This window comes from Chamaea fasciata, unplaced genomic scaffold (assembly GCF_029207755.1).
Source record: "Chamaea fasciata isolate MVZ Bird 193981 ecotype frontalis unplaced genomic scaffold, bChaFas1.0.hap1 SCAF_31, whole genome shotgun sequence".
NCBI lineage: Eukaryota > Metazoa > Chordata > Aves > Passeriformes > Sylviidae > Chamaea > Chamaea fasciata.
Window position 1 is genome coordinate 237,733 of NW_027094116.1, and position 17,216 is coordinate 254,948.

At 61.9% G+C, this 17,216-nt stretch overlaps 2 protein-coding genes across 2 annotated transcripts; both read left to right on the forward strand.

The window, feature by feature from the left end:
• The first annotated feature begins 95 nt into the window (after window positions 1-95).
• LOC136303052 (Fc receptor-like protein 2) lies at window positions 96-2,936 on the forward strand. The gene is made up of 7 exons (XM_066206642.1): window positions 96-410; window positions 910-1,179; window positions 1,312-1,614; window positions 1,695-1,781; window positions 2,079-2,100; window positions 2,188-2,267; window positions 2,352-2,936. Exons 1-7 carry the CDS (start codon window positions 365-367, stop codon window positions 2,450-2,452), a joined length of 909 nt encoding a protein of 302 aa, XP_066062739.1. The 5' UTR covers window positions 96-364; the 3' UTR covers window positions 2,453-2,936.
• Window positions 2,937-11,643: 8,707 nt separating this feature from the next.
• On the forward strand, window positions 11,644-15,916 carry LOC136302890 (Fc receptor-like protein 3). The gene is made up of 10 exons (XM_066206479.1): window positions 11,644-11,656; window positions 11,930-11,950; window positions 12,039-12,269; window positions 12,568-12,822; window positions 12,923-13,201; window positions 14,529-14,831; window positions 14,912-14,998; window positions 15,391-15,412; window positions 15,489-15,550; window positions 15,632-15,916. Exons 1-10 carry the CDS (start codon window positions 11,644-11,646, stop codon window positions 15,751-15,753), a joined length of 1,395 nt encoding a protein of 464 aa, XP_066062576.1. The 3' UTR covers window positions 15,754-15,916.
• The last annotated feature ends 1,300 nt before the right edge of the window (window positions 15,917-17,216 follow it).

The following is a 17,216-nucleotide window of genomic DNA, read 5'->3' on the forward strand; positions in this document are numbered from 1 at the left end:
AGAGCCCGTCCCCTGCACACGGGGACATCCCAAAGCATAACAGTGCAAGGGGGCTCCTCTCTTGCAATGGGTGGCCTCTGGTGGCATCCGGTGACATCAGGACCCTCCAGATGCCCCCGGTGTGACGGAAAACCTCTGTCCCCCAGACTGGCTGGTGCTGCAGGTGTCAGCACGGGCCCTGCTGGAGGGGGATACGGTGACACTGCGCTGCCGGTGCTGGCAGGATAGCACAGCCACTGGAGTACGATTTTACCATGAGGAGCAGGACCTGGGAGGGCCCCACGACAGGACCGAGCTGTCCCTGTCCCCCCTGCAGCTGCACCACAGCGGCCGCTACTACTGCAGGGGCAGGGTGAGCACTGCAATGCCACAGTGGAGGGAGTCGCAGCTGGTGACAGTGACAGTGCGCAGTGAGTGCAGGGATGGGGACAGGCAACCCTGACATCCACTGAGGGCTTCCCCCTTCTACCTGCATCCTTCATCCCTCCCTTCACTCCTCCCTGGATCACCCAAAATTTCCCAAGTACCTCCTTGTTACCCCATGACTGCCCGGTTCCCTCTCCACATCCCTCATCCCTCTCTCTGTCCCCCCACCCCTCCCTGGGATCCCACACCCCTTCCAAGGTCCCTGCTCAACCCTCTGGTTGCACTTCCGTCCCTGGGTCCACCCACCCCTCTCCAAACCCCACATCATTCCCTGAGTCTCCTCAGTCTCTTGTGTAGTCCCCCATCCCTGCCTGGCTCTCTCCACCTTTCCATGGGGTCACTCCATGGTCACCAGATCCCAACGCACCTCCCAGGGTCCACTTCTCCCTGGGGTCCTCTGTGCTCCCCTCCAATCCCCCCTCCTTCCCGTCTTGTGTCCTCCACCCATCATGGCAAGATCATCTTACCTGTGTCTCCCCGCAGGGGTCCCCGTCTCGGGGGTGTTCGTGTCAGTGTGGCCCCCCGGGGGACAGGTGGCACTGGGGGACCGCCTGGTGCTGAGCTGTGCCATGGCCATGGGGACAGGTCCCCGGTCCTTCACCTGGCACCGTGGGGGCTCTGGGACACCGCTGGGCACTGGCCCCCACCTGGAGCTGCGGCACGTTGGGGACAATGACAGCGGCCAGTATCACTGCCGGGCCAGCGATGGGGACAGCGTTGCTGAGAGTGTCCGTCTGAATGTCACTGTCCTTGGTGTGTGTGACTCTCAGGCTGGGGGTGGCCTCACCCACAGCATGCTCCAGGAAACTCTCATCCCCGTGTCCCTGTCCCTCTTGCTGGCTGGCAGCCCCCCGCCCCAGTCTCACCCTGTCTGTGTCCCCACAGTGCCCCTGGCCAATGCCACCATCACCCCCGGTCCCCTGTCACACCAGGTGCATGCAGGTGACCCCGTGACCCTGCGCTGCGCGGTGCAGGTGGGCTCAGCCCCTGTCAACTTCACCTGGCTGCACAATGGCCAGGAGGTGGCCCAGGGTCCCATTCTGGAGCTTGGAAACGTCGATGTGGGACATTCGGGCACCTACCAGTGCGTGGCCACCAACCAGCTGGGACAGGACGGGCACCGCGTGTTCCGGGCACTCAGCCCTGAGCTGGCCCTGGAGGTGACCCCTGGCTCACCCTGGGTAACAGGTGGGCTGACACAGGGTCACACGGGGGATGCAGGACCCCGGGGTTCTGGGTGACCCCACTGTGTCCCTCTCTGTCCCCAGCAGTGGTCGCCGGGGTCGGCGGGTCCCTCCTGTTCCTGGTCCTGCTCGTGGCTGTCATCGTGGGCTGGCACCGGCAGCACCGCCTGGGTGGGTGACAATGAGTAGGAATGGGGGTCCCAGGAATTAGGGTGAAGCCCACCCAGAGTATGTGGTCATAGGGTGCCAACAACAGCTCCTGACTTGGGTGAAGATGAGCCCCCAGAGTCTTTGGATGCGAGTTTTTGGGAAGTTTGTGGGATTTGGAGGCTCAGGGGGTTCAAGGGGTGCTTCAAAGATTTCTGGGAGCTTCAAGAATGCTTGGGAGTCCTGGGGGTAGTCAGGGGTCCCGGGGGTGTTCAGAGGCCCTGAGGACCCCCCATTCATGCTTCCCTGTTCCCTTTGCAGCCCTCAGGAAGCAGCAGGAAAGGTGAGTGGGGGGCTCCAGGTCTGACCCCCCATTTTACCCTCACCCCAATCTCCCTTCATCCCCACAGACACCCCCTTATCCCCGCAGGGCTCCCCCGGATCCCCCGGCCCCCCCAGAGGAGGGGGAGGTGCTCTACACCCACGTTCTGAGCACCGAGCGGGCAGGGGGTGAGTACAGGGTGGGGACACAGGGACACGTCACCCACGGGTGTCACCCCCCACCCATGTCCCCACACCCGATGTCTCTTGCAGGGCCCCCCCGTGTCACATCCCCCCAGGTGACCTACGCGGAGCTGGCGGGATCCCACAGGCGACAGCAGGACCCCAGTGACATCTACGGGAACATGCTGTGACACTGGGGGCATTGGGGGCACTGGGGGCCCCTGTGTGAGGGCAACTCCCGTGTGTGTCCCCCCCAGCTCCCGTGGTGCCCACCGTGCCTGGGTGGGGGCCACGAGTGGGGGGTCCCATGTGGGGCTTCCAAGAGCTCCCCGTCCCAGTGCTCCCAGTGCTCCCAGTACCCCCAGGGACTCCCCACTCCCTCCCCCAGTGCCAGGGGGCACAGGACCCTTGTCCCTCCCATTGCACCCAAAACGCAGCTTTTTGATTAAACCGGGAGAAATGGTCGAAGTCGCAGGGGAACCCCGATAATGAAGGGAAATCGTCAAAGCAAATGCAGGTTCGATCAATATGATTACTGCTACATTTCTCTTTTATTGTGTGTAAGAGGGCCAGTTTTATACACTCTATATAGTTTACAGTTACAAGTGAATTCTAATAGGCACACGGCACAGGAAAGAATGCAAACACTTATTGTTTAATAAACTGTTTAAGGTAGCTACTGTGTCCACGCCAATTACGATACTTACTAACTACTATAAAACCCTTTGACCCTTGTTAACACCTTAAGTGATAATTCCTAAATGCGACACACTCCTGGCACTGAATTTCTAACTGCGCCACAACCTCTACAGGCCTCAGTGCCACAGCCTAGAGGCCTCAGAAATATGGCTCAGTCTGGATGATTCAAATACAGCTTATCTTCTACAAATGGTTTTTGTTTGTTCAGCTGTGCCCGGTCAGCTCGGACGGAGGAGGGTCCCGGTCAGGTTGTTGAGCAGATCCGTGTGGGATTTGCAGGATTTTTGGGACTCCCTCAGTCCCTTGGGGACAGGGACAAAATGATCAATTGGGGCATTTCCGGACTGGTTCCGTCGCAGCTGCCCCGCTCAGGGGAAGGAGCTGCCGCTCCCTGTTTGTCCCCTCTCGGTGACACCGGCCAAGGGCTCGGGGTCCTGCGGCGGTGCCGCCCCGTGGCCACGGGCACCGATCCCGCAGCTGCCGAAGCCCTCGGGCCGAGCTGGAGCCCCGGGACAGAGCTGAGGGCAGCCGGAGGTGTCCCCAAATCCAACCCCAAAGCCCGCCCCAGCCCCAGCCCTGCCCGGTGCCCCCCGGAGCCCCCCGGTGCCCAAAGCCCCGCACCCGGCGCTCCCCGAGCGGCGTCTGAGCCCCGGAGCTGCCGCGGAGCCTCCGCCGGGCGCGGCCCCGGGGCGGGCGGGGGGCGCCGGGACGGAGGTGCCGGGAGGGCCGAGGGGACCCGGGAGCCCGGGGAGGAGCCCCCGGCACGGCGGGAGCCGAGTCCCGGCCTCGGGTCACTGTCGCACGTCGCGGCTGCCATCGCGCTGCCAGGGCTGGGAAGCCCCCGCTGGAGCAGTTCCCGAGAGGGGAAGGTGTTTCACTTCTCCTTTTTCAGCTCTGAACTGAGGAATGATAAATTCAATTCACTTCCCCAAGTCGAGTCCGTTTCGGCCGTGACGGAGCTCGCGGACTGAGCCCTCCCTGCCCTTCTCCCAGGACAGGACGCCACCGGCTGGGATGTGCCACCCCCAGGATGTCTCACCCACAGAACAGGGACACCCCTGAACAGGGACAGGACCCCCTGGATGTGTCCCACGAGGACAGAACCCGCCCCTCCCTGTCTGACTCAGCACAAACAGCCTCTTCCTTCTGCTGCGGGAGAGAGAAAGTGAAAGTGTGGGGGGACACGGCCGGACACTCCCAGCCCCCAAATCCCCCACCTCCCCTTCAGCCCACACACCTCCTTTTCCCCTCTCCGGGAACCCCTGAACTCGGTACCTGCTCAGGAGCTCCCCAGGATCGCTGAGCAGGGAACTGGGGGGATGCGAATGTGACAGAAAAAAGGAGGGCAATGGAAATGAAGAGAAAAAAGGCTCTGGGGTCTGGGGGGGTCACAGACCCAGAACCCCTAAGAATCCACTTGTAGTGACCTCCAGAAAACCACGAGTACACCAGGGGGGCAGCTCTGGGCCGTGGGTCACCCCAAAATTTGAGGCAGCCAGGGAAGGAGCTGCAACCCACGGGCCCACCCAGCCACTGCCCATCCCTGAGACACCCATTTCCCTGCCAACCCAACCATGGGAGCCCCCATTCCTTCTGCCCCCCCTCCCTGGGTCTCCCATCCCGGGAGTGCCATTCCTCAGGACCTCCATTCCCAAGGACCCCCATCCTGGGAATTCCAGCCCCTGGGACCTCCACTGGAAACCTCAGGGGACCCCGCAGCCTGGGGACCTTGATTCCCCCCGGACATCCATGCTTGGCTTCCTACAGCTCCCAGCCTTCAAATTTTGGCAACAACGTGGCCCTACCGGGTCCCCACCACGTCCCACCATCACCCACATGTCCCTCAGTGTCCCCAGCCTGCCCACAGCCTGTTCCCCCACCCTGCCCCCACCAAGGGCCACCAACACATGAGGACGAGACGTGAACTCATTTCCTTCCCCTTTGTCCAAAGAGCCGCCACCCAGGGGACCAGTGGCCACAGCAGCGAGTGACAGCCAGCCTGGATGGCCGGGGACACGGGGCTGGACGGTAAGGTGACACTGCTCTTGTGGGGTGAGTGCCCCGGGCACGGGCCTGACACCCCGGGGATGGGCCCTGGTGGGGCAGAGACCGGTGGGGAGGGGGCACAGGGGGGCTGCGGGGTCCCCTGAGGTCCCCAAGGCAGGGACAGGGGAACAGGGATGCAGGGACAGGGACAAGGGCCACATACCATGGGGATGGGGCATGAAGACAGGTGCCATTAGAATGGGATCATGGGCACAGGGCAATGACGATGTGGCTGTCGGGACAGGAGCTGTGAGGATGGTGGTGGTGTCCTGGATGAGCATGGGGTGTCCACAGTGTCCCCATGACCTGCCTCAGCCCAGGGTGACTGAGGTGTGTCTTACCTCAACACCTCTGTGCTACACCAGTGTTCCTTTGGGGACTGTCTGCAGCGAGACACCGCACCGGATTCCCCAGGTGCTGCTGTCCCTGCAGGGCCCCCTCCATCCAGCCCTTGTCTCTTCTCCCTTCCAGCCCAGACCCTCGGCCTCGCTGGTGAGTCCTCGGCAGATGCCATGTCTCCACCCCACTGTCCCCAGCCCCGTGGTGACCCTGGCAGGCTGGTGTCCCCTGTCACCCGCAGGTGCCCAGACCACCCAGCTCCACGTTCAGTCCCCCTTGACACCAGCAGTGCTGTGGGACCAGGTGACACTGACCTGCCAGGGCTCGGGGACCGCCGGTGCCACCACCTGGTACAAGGATGGGCAGTACTGGTGGCAGAGGGGACCTGACCACTTCACTGTCACGAGGAGTGGCAGCTACGAGTGTGACAGAGCCGGCAGTGGGCACAGCCCCCCCATGAAGATCTTAAATGGTGAGGGGGGATTCAGGGTCTCCAGCCTGGCACCTGCACAGTCCCCGAGGGTTCTGGGTGGTCTCCACTCTATGGGTCACCTCCTGGTGTGTCCAGAGCCCGTCCCCTGCACACGGCGACATCCCAGAGCATCCAGGTCTGAGGGGACTCTTCCCGTGCAATGGGTGGCCCCTGATGCCCCCCAGTGCCATCTGGACTCTTCAGATGCCCCCGGTGTGACAGGACCCCTCTGTCCCCCAGACTGGCTGGTGCTGCAGGTGCCGGCGCGGCTGCTGCTGGAGGGGGACACGGTTACACTGCGCTGCCGGTGCTACCAGGACAAATCGCTCACCAACGTGCACTTCTTCCATGAACGGAAGGATCTGGGAGGGCCCCATGACAGGACCGAGCTGTCCCTGTTCCCCCTGCAGCTGCACCACAGCAGCTGCTACCGCTGCAGGGGCTGGGTGGGGGCTGTAATGCCAGAGTGGATGCAGTCACAGCTGGTGACAGTGACAGTGCACAGTGAGTGCAGGAATGGAGACAGGCAACCTCGACATCCTCCGAGGGCTTCCCCCCTCTACCTGCATCCTTCATCCTTCCCTTCACTCCTCCCTGCGTCACCCAAAATTTCCCAAGTACCTCCTTGTTCCCCCATGACTGCCCGGTTCCCTCTCCACATCCCTCATCCCTCTCTCTGCCCCCCCACCCCTCCCTGGCATCCCACACCCCTTCCAAGGTCCCCACTCAACCCTCTGGTTGCACTTCCGCCCCTGGGTCCATCCACCCCTCCCCAAACCCCACATCATTCCCTGAGTCTCCTCAATCTCTTGTGTAGTCCCCCATCCCTGCCTGGCTCTCTCCACCTTTCCATGGGGTCACTCCATGGTCACCAGATCCCAACGCACCTCCCAGGGTCCACTTCTCCCTGGGGTCCTCTGTGCTCCCCTCCAATCCCCCCTCCTTCCCGTCTTGTGTCCTCCACCCATCATGGCAAGATCATCTTACCTGTGTCTCCCCGCAGGGGTCCCCGTCTCGGGGATGTTCGTGTCAGTGCGGCCCCCCGGGGGACAGGTGGCACTGGGGGACCGCCTGGTGCTGAGCTGTGCGGTGGCCATGGGGACAGGTCCCTGGTCCTTCACCTGGCACCGTGGGGGCTCTGGGACACCGCTGGGCACCGGCCCCCACCTGGAGCTGCGCCATGTTGGGGACAATGACAGCGGCCAATACCAGTGCCGGGTCAGTGATGGGGACAGCACGGCCGAGAGTGTCCCCCTGAATGTCACCGTCCTTGGTGAGTGTGACCCTCAGGCTGGGGGTGGCCTCACCCACAGCATGCTCCAGGAAACTCTCATCCCCGTGTCCCTGTCCCTCTTGCTGGCTGACAGCCCCTCCCCCCACCCTCACCCTGTCTGTGTCCCCACAGTGCCCGTGGCCAATGCCACCATCACCCCCGGTCCCCTGTCACACCAGGTGCACGCAGGCGACCCCGTGACCCTGCGCTGCTCGGTGCAGGTGGGCTCAGCCCCTGTCACCTTCACCTGGCTGCACAATGGCCAGGAGGTGGCCCGGGGTCCCGTCCTGGAGCTTGGGGACATCAGTGTGGGACATTCGGGCACCTACCAGTGCGCGGCCACCAACCAGCTGGGACAGGATGGACACCGTGTGTTCCGCGCATTCATCCCCGAGCTGGCCCTGGAGGTGACCCCTGGCACACCCTGGGTCACAGGTGGGCTCACACGGCGTCACCCTGGTAGTCTGACACCCCCGGATTGTCGTTGACCTCAGTTTTCTCTCACTTTTTCTCTGGCAGTGACAGAAAGGGAACAGGAAACAGGAAACAGGATGGGTCACCTGAGGTCACAATGGTTGCAGGACCCCTGGGGTGATGGGTGACCCCTCTGTGTTCCCATTTGTCCCCAGCAGTGGCTGCAGGGGTCAGTGGTTCCCTGTTGTTCCTGGTCCTGCTCCTGGGTGTCATCATGGCCTGGCACTGGTGGCACCGCATTGGTGGGTGACCATGGGGGGGACGGGGTTCCCCGAGAGGGGTGGGAAGCCCCCAGACTGAAGGGGTGATAGGGTGGTACCCACAGCTCCTGACTTGGGTTGTGCTGAGCCCCCAGTGTCCTTGTCTGAGTGTCCTGGGCGATTTGGGCAGGTGTGGGAGGGTCACACAGCGATGTTGGATTTTCTTTTGGGGTCCTGGGGGATTTTTGAGGGTCTCCCTCCCTGCTGCGCTTGGGGTTCTGGGTACTCAGGGCACCGGTTCAGGGGTTCTGGGGGGCTCTAGAGATGCTCAGAGGTCCTGTGGGAATTGAGGGTCTGGTGGTGGTTCAGGATTCCCACGGGTGGTCAGGGCCCTGAGGATCCCACAGTCACCCCTTCCCTCTCCTTTGCAGCCACCAGGAAGAAGCAGGAAAGGTGAGTGGGGGGCTCCATTCACAACCCCTCTTCTACTCTCACACCCTAAACCCTCCATGTGCTCCCAAAACCCCTCCATCCCCACAGGGCACATCCACAGCCCCTGGCCCCCCCAGAGGAGGAGGAGGTTCTGTACACCCATGTTGTGAAAACCGAGCGGGCAGGGGGTGAGTACGGGGACAGGGAAATACAGGGACACGTCACCCGCTGGTGTCACCCCCAGCCGGGTCCACCCAGCCAGTGTCTCTCACAGGGCTCCCCAGTGCTGCCCCGCCCAAGGACACCACGGTGACCTATGCAGAGCTGCCAGGATCCCATGGACGACCACAGGATACCAGCAACATCTACGAGAGTGTGCCGTGACACTGAGGAAACTGGGGGGCACTGGGGGACACCGGGGATCCCCTCACCCTGGCCTTCTGTGGTTGCCATCCAGCCTGAGGTGGTGGTCAGGAGAAGGGGCTGGTGCACAGAGCACCCAGTGCTCCCCATTCCATCTCCCAGTACCACCACGGCTTCCCCATTCCCCCTCCCATTGTTCCCAGTACACCCAGGGGCTCCCCCTTTCCCTTCCCAGTACTCCCATAGTCCCAGTGGCGGCACATTCCCCCTCCCAGTGCAAGGAGGGCACACGGTCGGTTTCGATACACTTCAGCCCAAAATGCAGCTTTTTGGTTAAACTGGCACAAGTGGTGTTTGTTCAGCCCTGTTGGGCTTTAGGAATGGAATTCTCCAGTTCTGGCTTCCACTAAAAACCAGGGGCCTGGGGAGCCCCGAGGGTGGTGCGCCCGAAACGGCCGAGGGGAGACCCTGGCAGGGCGGGGGAGCAGAGACCCTGGGCTGGGCTCTGCGGAAAGGAGGGACCGGCACGGTGGTCCCAGAGCACGGGGAAGGGCCCCAGCTGCCATGGCGCTGCGAGTGCCGGGACTGTCACGGCGCGCATGAACCGACTGTGAGAGCGTGTCCCAAGCCACTGTCGCCATGTGTCGGGACCGCCCGTGGCCAGGGTGACGCCCCCACAGGTTTGGGCACCCGGAATGGGCGGGGCAGGGGCGGGGCAGAGCCCTGTCCATTCCCCGTGCCCTGTGCAGGTGAGGAGGGCAGGGATGGAGCAGCTTTGGGGACACCTGGAATCGATACAAGGTCATTCCCCAGAGCCACACCATGACTGTGGGCAGAGCCCCGGCTCAACATTTCCACACTTTTCCCTCCGGTCTGGTGGCTGCAGCCAGAACCCAAATATTCTTTCCATGAGGTTCCAAAGGGCTGCAGGTTTTGTTCAGGAAAGAGGGTCCCGGTCAGGTTGTTGAGCAGATGGGTGTGGGATCTGCAGAACTTCTGGGGCTCTCTCAGCCCCTTGCTGAGAGGGACAAAATGATCAATTGCTGCATTTCCGGACTGCTTCCCTCACAGCTGCCCCTGCAGGGGGGTTTGCAGCCAGCCCTGCTCTGAAAACCATCCAAGGCCCTCGCAGAGCCACTGCTTGGGCTCCCATTGGCTTTTGTGCTTCTTGCAGGGCCCAGCAAACCACAGCCAGGCCTTTTCCTGCCACAGAATTGTCACCTTTGCAGCCGCTCGAAAGCTGCCAGAATCCAATGGGCACCTAAACTGAACCAGAAAGTTTCATTTCTGTGGGATTTGTTTGTGCTTTTATTATGAGTGACTTTTTGGGAGAGTAGCAATTAAAAGGATTATATCGACCAGACAATTTTGCATGTCATCTGATTTTAGTGATTTTCTTTTTAGTGGGAAAAAAGGGTGTGGGAAAAAGACGTTTGCCTTTATTTCCTGGGTGTCTAATTTTGTCTCAGCCAATTGGGCAAGAGGGAGTACAAGCAAATTTCGCCTGGCATTTACCATCATCAGGGCAGGATTCCACTAGATGCCCCCTTAAGTTTGGGCAGCGCAGAGATCACAGGGCCCCACTGGGGCCGGAGGGAATGCTCACGGTTCCCCCCAGGATAGAGGCCCCCAGGATGTGCCACCTCTGGGACAGGAATCCCCAAGGATGTGGCACCCCCAGAACGAGGAGCCCTCTGGGACAAGACCCTGGGACACGACCCAGGTGTCACCACAGCAGAGGAGCCCTTTTCCCTCAGGGCAGGACCCCTCTGGATGTGTCCCCCAGGACAGAACCCACGGCCTCAGCTCAGCATAAACGGCCTCTTCCTTCTGCTGCAGGAAAGAGAAAGTGAAAGTCTTTCATCCCCCACAGCCCCCAAACACTGCCAGCACCCCCCAGCCCCCTTGGCCCCTTCCTGGGATCCCCCCATTGTTACCTGCTCAGGTGTTCCCTGGGATGGCTGAGCCAGGAAATGAAGGGATGGGAAAAGCCCAGGGGTGTGTGGGGCACAGACCCAGAGCCTTCACCCTGGGGTGCCCCCCTGGCCATGAGCACACTGTGGGGGCTGTGCTGGGCTCTGAGTCACCCCAAAATCTGAGGCACCCAGGGCAGGAGCTGAGACTCCCATGCCCACCCAGCCACTGCCCATCCCTGGGACCCCCATTCCCCTGGGAACCCAACCATGGCACCCCCATTCCCTTGGTCTCTGCTCCCTGGGACCCCCATCCCAGGACTCCCATTGCCCAGGACCACCACTGCCTTGATCCCATCCCATGGGCTGCTTGTTCCCATAGAACCCAAATTTCCAAGGGTCCCCTTTTCTCCCCTGGACCCCCAACCCTGGGACCCATATTCCATGACCAAAAACCCCTGGGGAAACCTTTTCCTGCAGGACCCCCATCCCTGAATCACCCAAGACATGGAGACCCCAATTCCCCTGGACCCCCATTCCCCTGGACACCCACCCTTGGTTCCCCACATCCCCTGAGGCCCCCACTCCTGGGAACACCATCCCCCACTGAGCCCCCAGACTATCCCATAATGTCCCCACCCTGTCCCCTGCTGTGTCTCCACCCATCCCCCACCAAGGGCCACTTACACGTGGGGACGAGGTGTGACCTTTCTTCCTTCCTCTTCATCCGAAGAGCCGCCACCCAGGGGACCGGTGGCCACAGCAGCGAGTGACAGCCAGTGCACATGGCCGGGGACACGGGGATGGCCGGGAAGGTGGCGCTGCTCCTGTGGGGTGAGTGCCCCGGGCACGGGCCTGACACCCCGGGGATGGGCCCTGGTGAGGCAGAGACCGGTGGGGAGGGGGCACGGGGGGGCTGCGGGGTCCCCTGAGGTCCCCAAGGCCAGCAGAGCCAGTGCATGGGCATGGACCCCAGTGTGAGCAGAGGAGTGGGGTGGCTGTGCGGACAGGAAAAGGGGGACAAGAAGAGGGGAACTGGGATGTGAGGACAGTAACAGGGGGATAGAAATGTGGGGACAAGGATGTGGCAAAGGAACCTTGGGGCTGTAGCAGTTGTGGGGACAGGGACAGGGGCACAGGGATGCAGGAACAGGGACAAGGGCCATGTACCATGCAGATGGGCTGTGGGGATGGGTTCCTTTAGAATGGGATGACGGGCCATGGGAATGTTGCTGATGGGACCAGGGCTGTGAGGATGGTGGTGGTGACCTGGAGGAGAATGGGATGTCCACAGTGTCCCCATGTCCTGCCTCAGCCCAGGGTGACTGAGGTGTCCCTGTCCTCAAGACCTCTGTGCTACACCAGTGTTCCCACTGCAGGCAGTCTGGGGACAGACACCACACCATGTCCCCCAGGTGCTGCTGTTCCCACCCAACCCTGTCCCTTCTCCCTTCTAGCCCACACCCTCGGCCTCGCTGGTGAGTCCTCAGGGGATGCCATGTCCCCATCCCACTGTCCCCAGTCCCGCACTGACCCTGGCAGGCTGGTGTCCCCTGTCACCCGCAGGTGCCCAGACCACCCAGCTCCTCGTGGATCCCCCCTGGAGGCCGGCGGTGCTGTGGGACTGGGTGACACTGACCTGCCAGGGCTTGGGGACCGCCGGTGCCACCACCTGGTACAAGGACGGGCAGCGTTGGGGGCAGAACAGAAGCGACCGCTTCACTGTCACCGAGAGTGGCACCTACACATGTGACAGACCTGGCAGTGGGTCCAGCCCTGCCTTGAGAGTCATGAATGGTGAGGGGGGATCTTAAATGATCAGGGTGGCCTCTTGTTGGGTCTGCGTGGGCTCCACTCCAAGTGTCGCCTTACACCGCTCGTGTGGCTAGAGCCTGTCCCCTGCACTCAGGGTCATCCCAGTGCATCCCAGTGTGATGGGGCCCCCGTGGTGACACCTGTGCCACGGAGCATCTCCTGGTGTTCCTGGGATCCTCCCGTGCAATGGAGACTCCACCCAGATTTCCGCAGTGCCATGGGCACCCAACTTGGAGAGGTCCCGTGCCACTCAGTTTGAAGGGACTCTCCTGTCCCACAGACCGGCTGGTGCTGCAGGTGCCAGCACAGACACTGCTGGAGGGAGACACGGTGAAACTGCGCTGCCGGGTCAGGCAGGACATGTCGTTCAGCAGGGTGCGGTTTTACCAGGACGGGAAGGATCCTGGAGGGTTCCTCACTGGGACCGAGCTGTCCCTGTCCCCCCTGCAGCTGAACCACAGTGGCCGCTACCACTGTGGGGCCTTGATGAGCTTCGGGCTGTCACTGTCAATACCAGTGACAGTGACAGTGCACGGTGAGCACCCCCACTGCTGGAACTCCAATATCCTGACACCCCCAAAGTCACTTCCCAGGGGACTCAGAGTCACAGCCCTCACCTCTCCTCTCCTTCCCAGAGCTCTTCACGGTGCCGGTGCTGGAGGGTCCCCCGGAGCCCATCGAGGGGTCCCCCCTCAATCTCAGCTGCCTCAGCACCCCCAGCCCCCTGCGGCCCCCAGGCCCCCTCCTGCACCTCTTCTACCGGGATGGGCAGTTGGTGGGGGGCCCACAGGTGTCCCCGCAGCTCCTGGTGCCCGCCGTGGGGGTCTCCAACTCGGGGAATTACAGCTGCCAGGTGCACTCCGAGGAGGGGACTGTGCGGAAGAGCAGCGCCCGGCTCCACGTCACGGTGCGCAGTGAGTGCGGGGATGGGCACGGGGAGCCCCCACAGCCATCCCAGGTCTCCCATCCTTGCTCAACCCTCTGTGTCTTGCCCTGCCTTCCCTGGGCTCTCCCTGCGTCCTCCCATCACCTTCCCTGCTGCCTGCATCCCTCACCAGGTCCCCTCACCCCTCCCCAGCTGCACCTCTCCCTCTCTGAGGTCCTTCCATTGTCCACAGGTCCCACTATCCCTGTCTGGGTCCCCAAAACCTTCCCTGTGGCTCCCTTCAACCCTCTCTATGTGTCTCCTGGCTGAATCTCTCACCCTGCCCTGGGGTCCCTTCCAGTCTTTTCCAAGCCTCTTTCATATCTCTGGGCCCCTTTCTTCCTCACAGGGATCCCCCCATCCCTCTCTGATCCTCCCCCTCCCTAAGTCCTTCTCTGCTCCCTGGTGTCCCCCACTCCTCATCCCATGTCCCCAATCCCTCGTGTGTCCACCCGCAGGTGTCCCACTCTCGGGGGGAGTGCAGCCCCCTGGGGGACAGGTGGCACAGGGTGACTGCCTGATGCTGAGCTGTGCAGTGGCCACAGGGACAGGTCCTCTGTCCTTCACCTGGCACCGGAGGGGCTCAGAGGCACTGCTGGGTGCCAGCCCCCACCTGGAGCTGTGGCACTTTGGGGACTAGGAGAACAGCCACACTGGTGCTGGGCCAGTGATGGGGACAGTGTGGCCAAGAGCCCCACATGGAACCTCACTGTCCTTGGGCTGAGGGTGATCCCACCCACAGCATCCCCAATTCCACACATTCCCATTCCACCCCAACCCCCCACACCATCCCCAATCCACCCCAGGTCACAGCCCCCACCCCTGGCTGTCACAGCCCAGGGGAACTGGGACCGTCTGGCTCCAGGTGTCCCCACCCAGGACATCCAGGCCATGGATCCCTAATGCCAGCTGTCACATGCCCCACTCCCCATCAGGTCACATTCACCCTACTGAGCGTGACTCTCCAGGCGAGTGAGTCCCTTGGCACTGGGGTGATGTCCCCATTGCTTTGCGTCATCAGACCCATCACATCCCACCCACGCCATTCCGTGCCCCCCACGAGGTGACGGCCACCACCACCCTTGGACACAGCAGCCCTCATCCCATCCTCACCTCAGCCTCATCCCATCCTCAGCCCTCCCCCCTCATCCATCACATGCCCTCATCCCACAGCACATGATGGCTCCACCCCATGGGGTCACTGTCCTGGCTGAAGGAGACCCTCTGTCTCCAGGTGCCACCACACAGACTCCCTCATTCCCCCAGGCCGGGTACAGCCCCTCCTCCTGGCCTCAGCCCTGTCTGTGTCCCCGCAGTGCCCGTGGCCAATGCCACCATCACCCCCAGTCCCCTGTCACACCAGGTGCACGCAGGTGACCCCGTGACCCTGCGCTGCTCGGTGCAGGTGGGCTCAGCCCCTGTCACCTTCACCTGGCTGCGTGATGGGCAGGAGGTGGCCCAGGGTCCCATCCTGGAGCTTGGGAACGTCAGTGTGGAACATTCGGGCACCTACCAGTGCGTGGCCACCAACCAGCTGGGACAGGACGGGCACCGCGTGTTCCGGGCACTCAGCCCTGAGCTGGCCCTGGAGGTGATCCCTGGCTCACCCTGGGTCACAGGTGAGGTCACATGGGGTCACCGGGGTGTTCAGGATCGCCGAGGTTTAATGTGACCCCAATGTGTCCCCCTCTGTCCCCAGCAGTGGCTGTGAATGTCGGCAGGACCCTCCTGTTCCTGCTCCTGCTCCTGGCTGTCATCGGGGGCTGTCACTGCTGGCACCGCCAGGGTGGGTGACAATGGGGGGGATGGGGGTCCTGGAGTGAGGGGAAGCCCCCAGAGTGGGGGCAGAGACAGGGCAGCACCCAGGGCCCCTGAGCTGGGGGAAACGGAGCCCACAGTGATGTCGGCTGGGGGTCCTGGGGGGTCTGGGGGGAATTTCGATGGTCTTGGTTGGGCTCCAGGGCCATCCCTGGGTAGGCTTTGAGGAACATTGGGGTGGCATTGGGAGCTCCTGGAGGGTTTGGGCAGCTCTTGGAGGGCTGTGCAGGGATTTAGGGAAATCTTTCTGGGGTCCTGGGGGAGTTTAGGCGTCCTGTGGCTGGTTGGACCTGCTGGGGTCCCAGGAAGGTTCAGGGGTCTCGGGGTCTCCATGGTCACCCCCTCTCCTTTTCCTTGCAGCAACCACGAAGCCCCAGGAAAGGTGAGTGGGGGTCTCCAGCAAGGACTCCCCTTTCCCCCTTCCACAGACACCCCTCAGACCTTCCTTATCCCCACAGGACCCCCCCAGAAGAGGGGGAAGTGCTGGGACCCCACATTGATGGCACCGAGTGGGCAAGGAGTGAGTACAGGGGGGGACAGGGACACGTCACCCACCAGTGTCACCGCTCACCCAGGCCCTCACAACCAGTGTCACTCTCAGGGCCTCCCCAAGTGACCCCAGGCCCTGCCCCTCCTCGGGATCCACAAGTGACCAACATGGAGCTGCCGAGACCCTACAAGCGACAGCAGGACCCTGATGACACCTTTGAGGGTGTGCTGTGACACTGGGGACACCGGCAGCACTGGGAGGCACCGGTTCCCCTCAGCAGTCCCTTCTTCCTCTTCACTGCACCCCACAGGACTCCTCGTTCCCTCGCCCAGTGCCGGGCTGGCACGTGACCCTTTTCCCTCTTATTGTACCCAAAATTCAGCTTTCTGATTAAACTGCGAGAAACAAGGCTCCTGGCTGCGTGCGGCAGCTGTTTTGCTGGAGCACGGCTGTGGCTGCCCAGCTCCGCTGTTTTCTGTGGCTGCTTTGGCTTTTCCTACACTTGAACCCAACAACCCGTGTCCCACCTGAGCCTCGTAGCTCATGCTAGAGCTTGGGAGGTTTTGATAAACTTCCTTTGCCACCCTGGGTGTGCCTCCTCCCACCGTTCCAGCCGCCACTCCGAGGGTTCCTGCCGCAGCCCATTTTGCCATCCGGAGCGGCACCGTTCCCAGCTGCCCCCCAGCCCCGTCAGTGAGGGAAGGACGCTTCTCTCTCTCTCCCGCCCGCTGAGTCTCCATTAACCATGGAGAGAGAGACAGCCGAGCTGTTGCCACAGCGCCCCCTGCAGCCGCGGGGGAATCATCGCACCCGCCCTGCCCGGCCGGGAGCCACCAGCGCCCCTGCCGGCTGTGCCCGGAACTGCACCGCAGGGGAAGTGCCTGCAGCCCCGAGAGGGCTGGGACTGGGTTTGTGCTTTTGTTTGTTGTTGGTGGCGGTGTTGTTTGTTTGTCTTGTTATAGATATTCTAGTGAAGAACTGTTATTCCTCTTCCCATGTCTTTGCCTGGAAGCCCCTTAACTTCAAAATGATAATACTTTGGAGGGAAGGTGGTCAAATTTTCCATTCCAAGGCAGGTTCCAGCCTGCCTTGGCAGACACCTTTACAGCAGGATACATCTTTTTGGCAGCAGAGGGCAGGTCACAGTTTGCCTTGAGCTGGAGGGATGTCCAGAGCTCTGGAACCGACTGGAAACTCAGACCCACCCTGTGCCATGGACTCACTCATTCTGACAGGCTTGGAAAAGGGGGAGGCTCGGGAACACCCACAGGGCCTTTGAGACATCATCGTGTGCGGAACACAGCAGAGGACATGTTTGGGACAGGGGAGAAGAGAATCCAGAGCCTCCTGAAAGCTGCTTTGGCCATCAGAGCAATGAAGGTCCAGGGCCCTGCCAGGTTCCTCTGGTGGAAGAAACTATCTGGGGGAAGGATCCCGAGTTTTCCCCTTTCAGGGGCTTTCCCTGGAAATTGTTCCTTTTTTGACCCTCAGGGATTCTGAACCTTGCTGCTGTTGGTTTTGTTCTGTCATTGCTGTTTGCAGGAAATTGTTTTCTGTCAGCCCTTTGGGACATTTGCCTTTTGTGCCTCTACTGGCAAGGGGAGGGGCAGCAGCCCCTGGTTCTAGTGTCAGCCCAGAACTGGAGAATCCCATTCCTAAAGCCCGACAGAACTGAACAAAGAAACACCATTTCTGC

Excerpts from the sequence above, each read along its gene's own strand:
- LOC136303052 (XM_066206642.1), top strand. The coding sequence starts at position 365 with ATGCCACAGTGGAGGGAGTCGCAGCTGGTGACAGTGACAGTGCGCA. Across the intron at positions 1,615-1,694 it reads TGGCTCACCCTGGGTAACAG|CAGTGGTCGCCGGGGTCGGC; the intron begins GTGGGCTGACAC and ends CTCTGTCCCCAG. Across the intron at positions 2,268-2,351 it reads GAGCACCGAGCGGGCAGGGG|GGCCCCCCCGTGTCACATCC; the intron begins GTGAGTACAGGG and ends TGTCTCTTGCAG.
- LOC136302890 (XM_066206479.1), top strand. Across the intron at positions 11,951-12,038 it reads CCACACCCTCGGCCTCGCTG|GTGCCCAGACCACCCAGCTC; the intron begins GTGAGTCCTCAG and ends TGTCACCCGCAG. Across the intron at positions 13,202-14,528 it reads GCTCCACGTCACGGTGCGCA|TGCCCGTGGCCAATGCCACC; the intron begins GTGAGTGCGGGG and ends GTGTCCCCGCAG.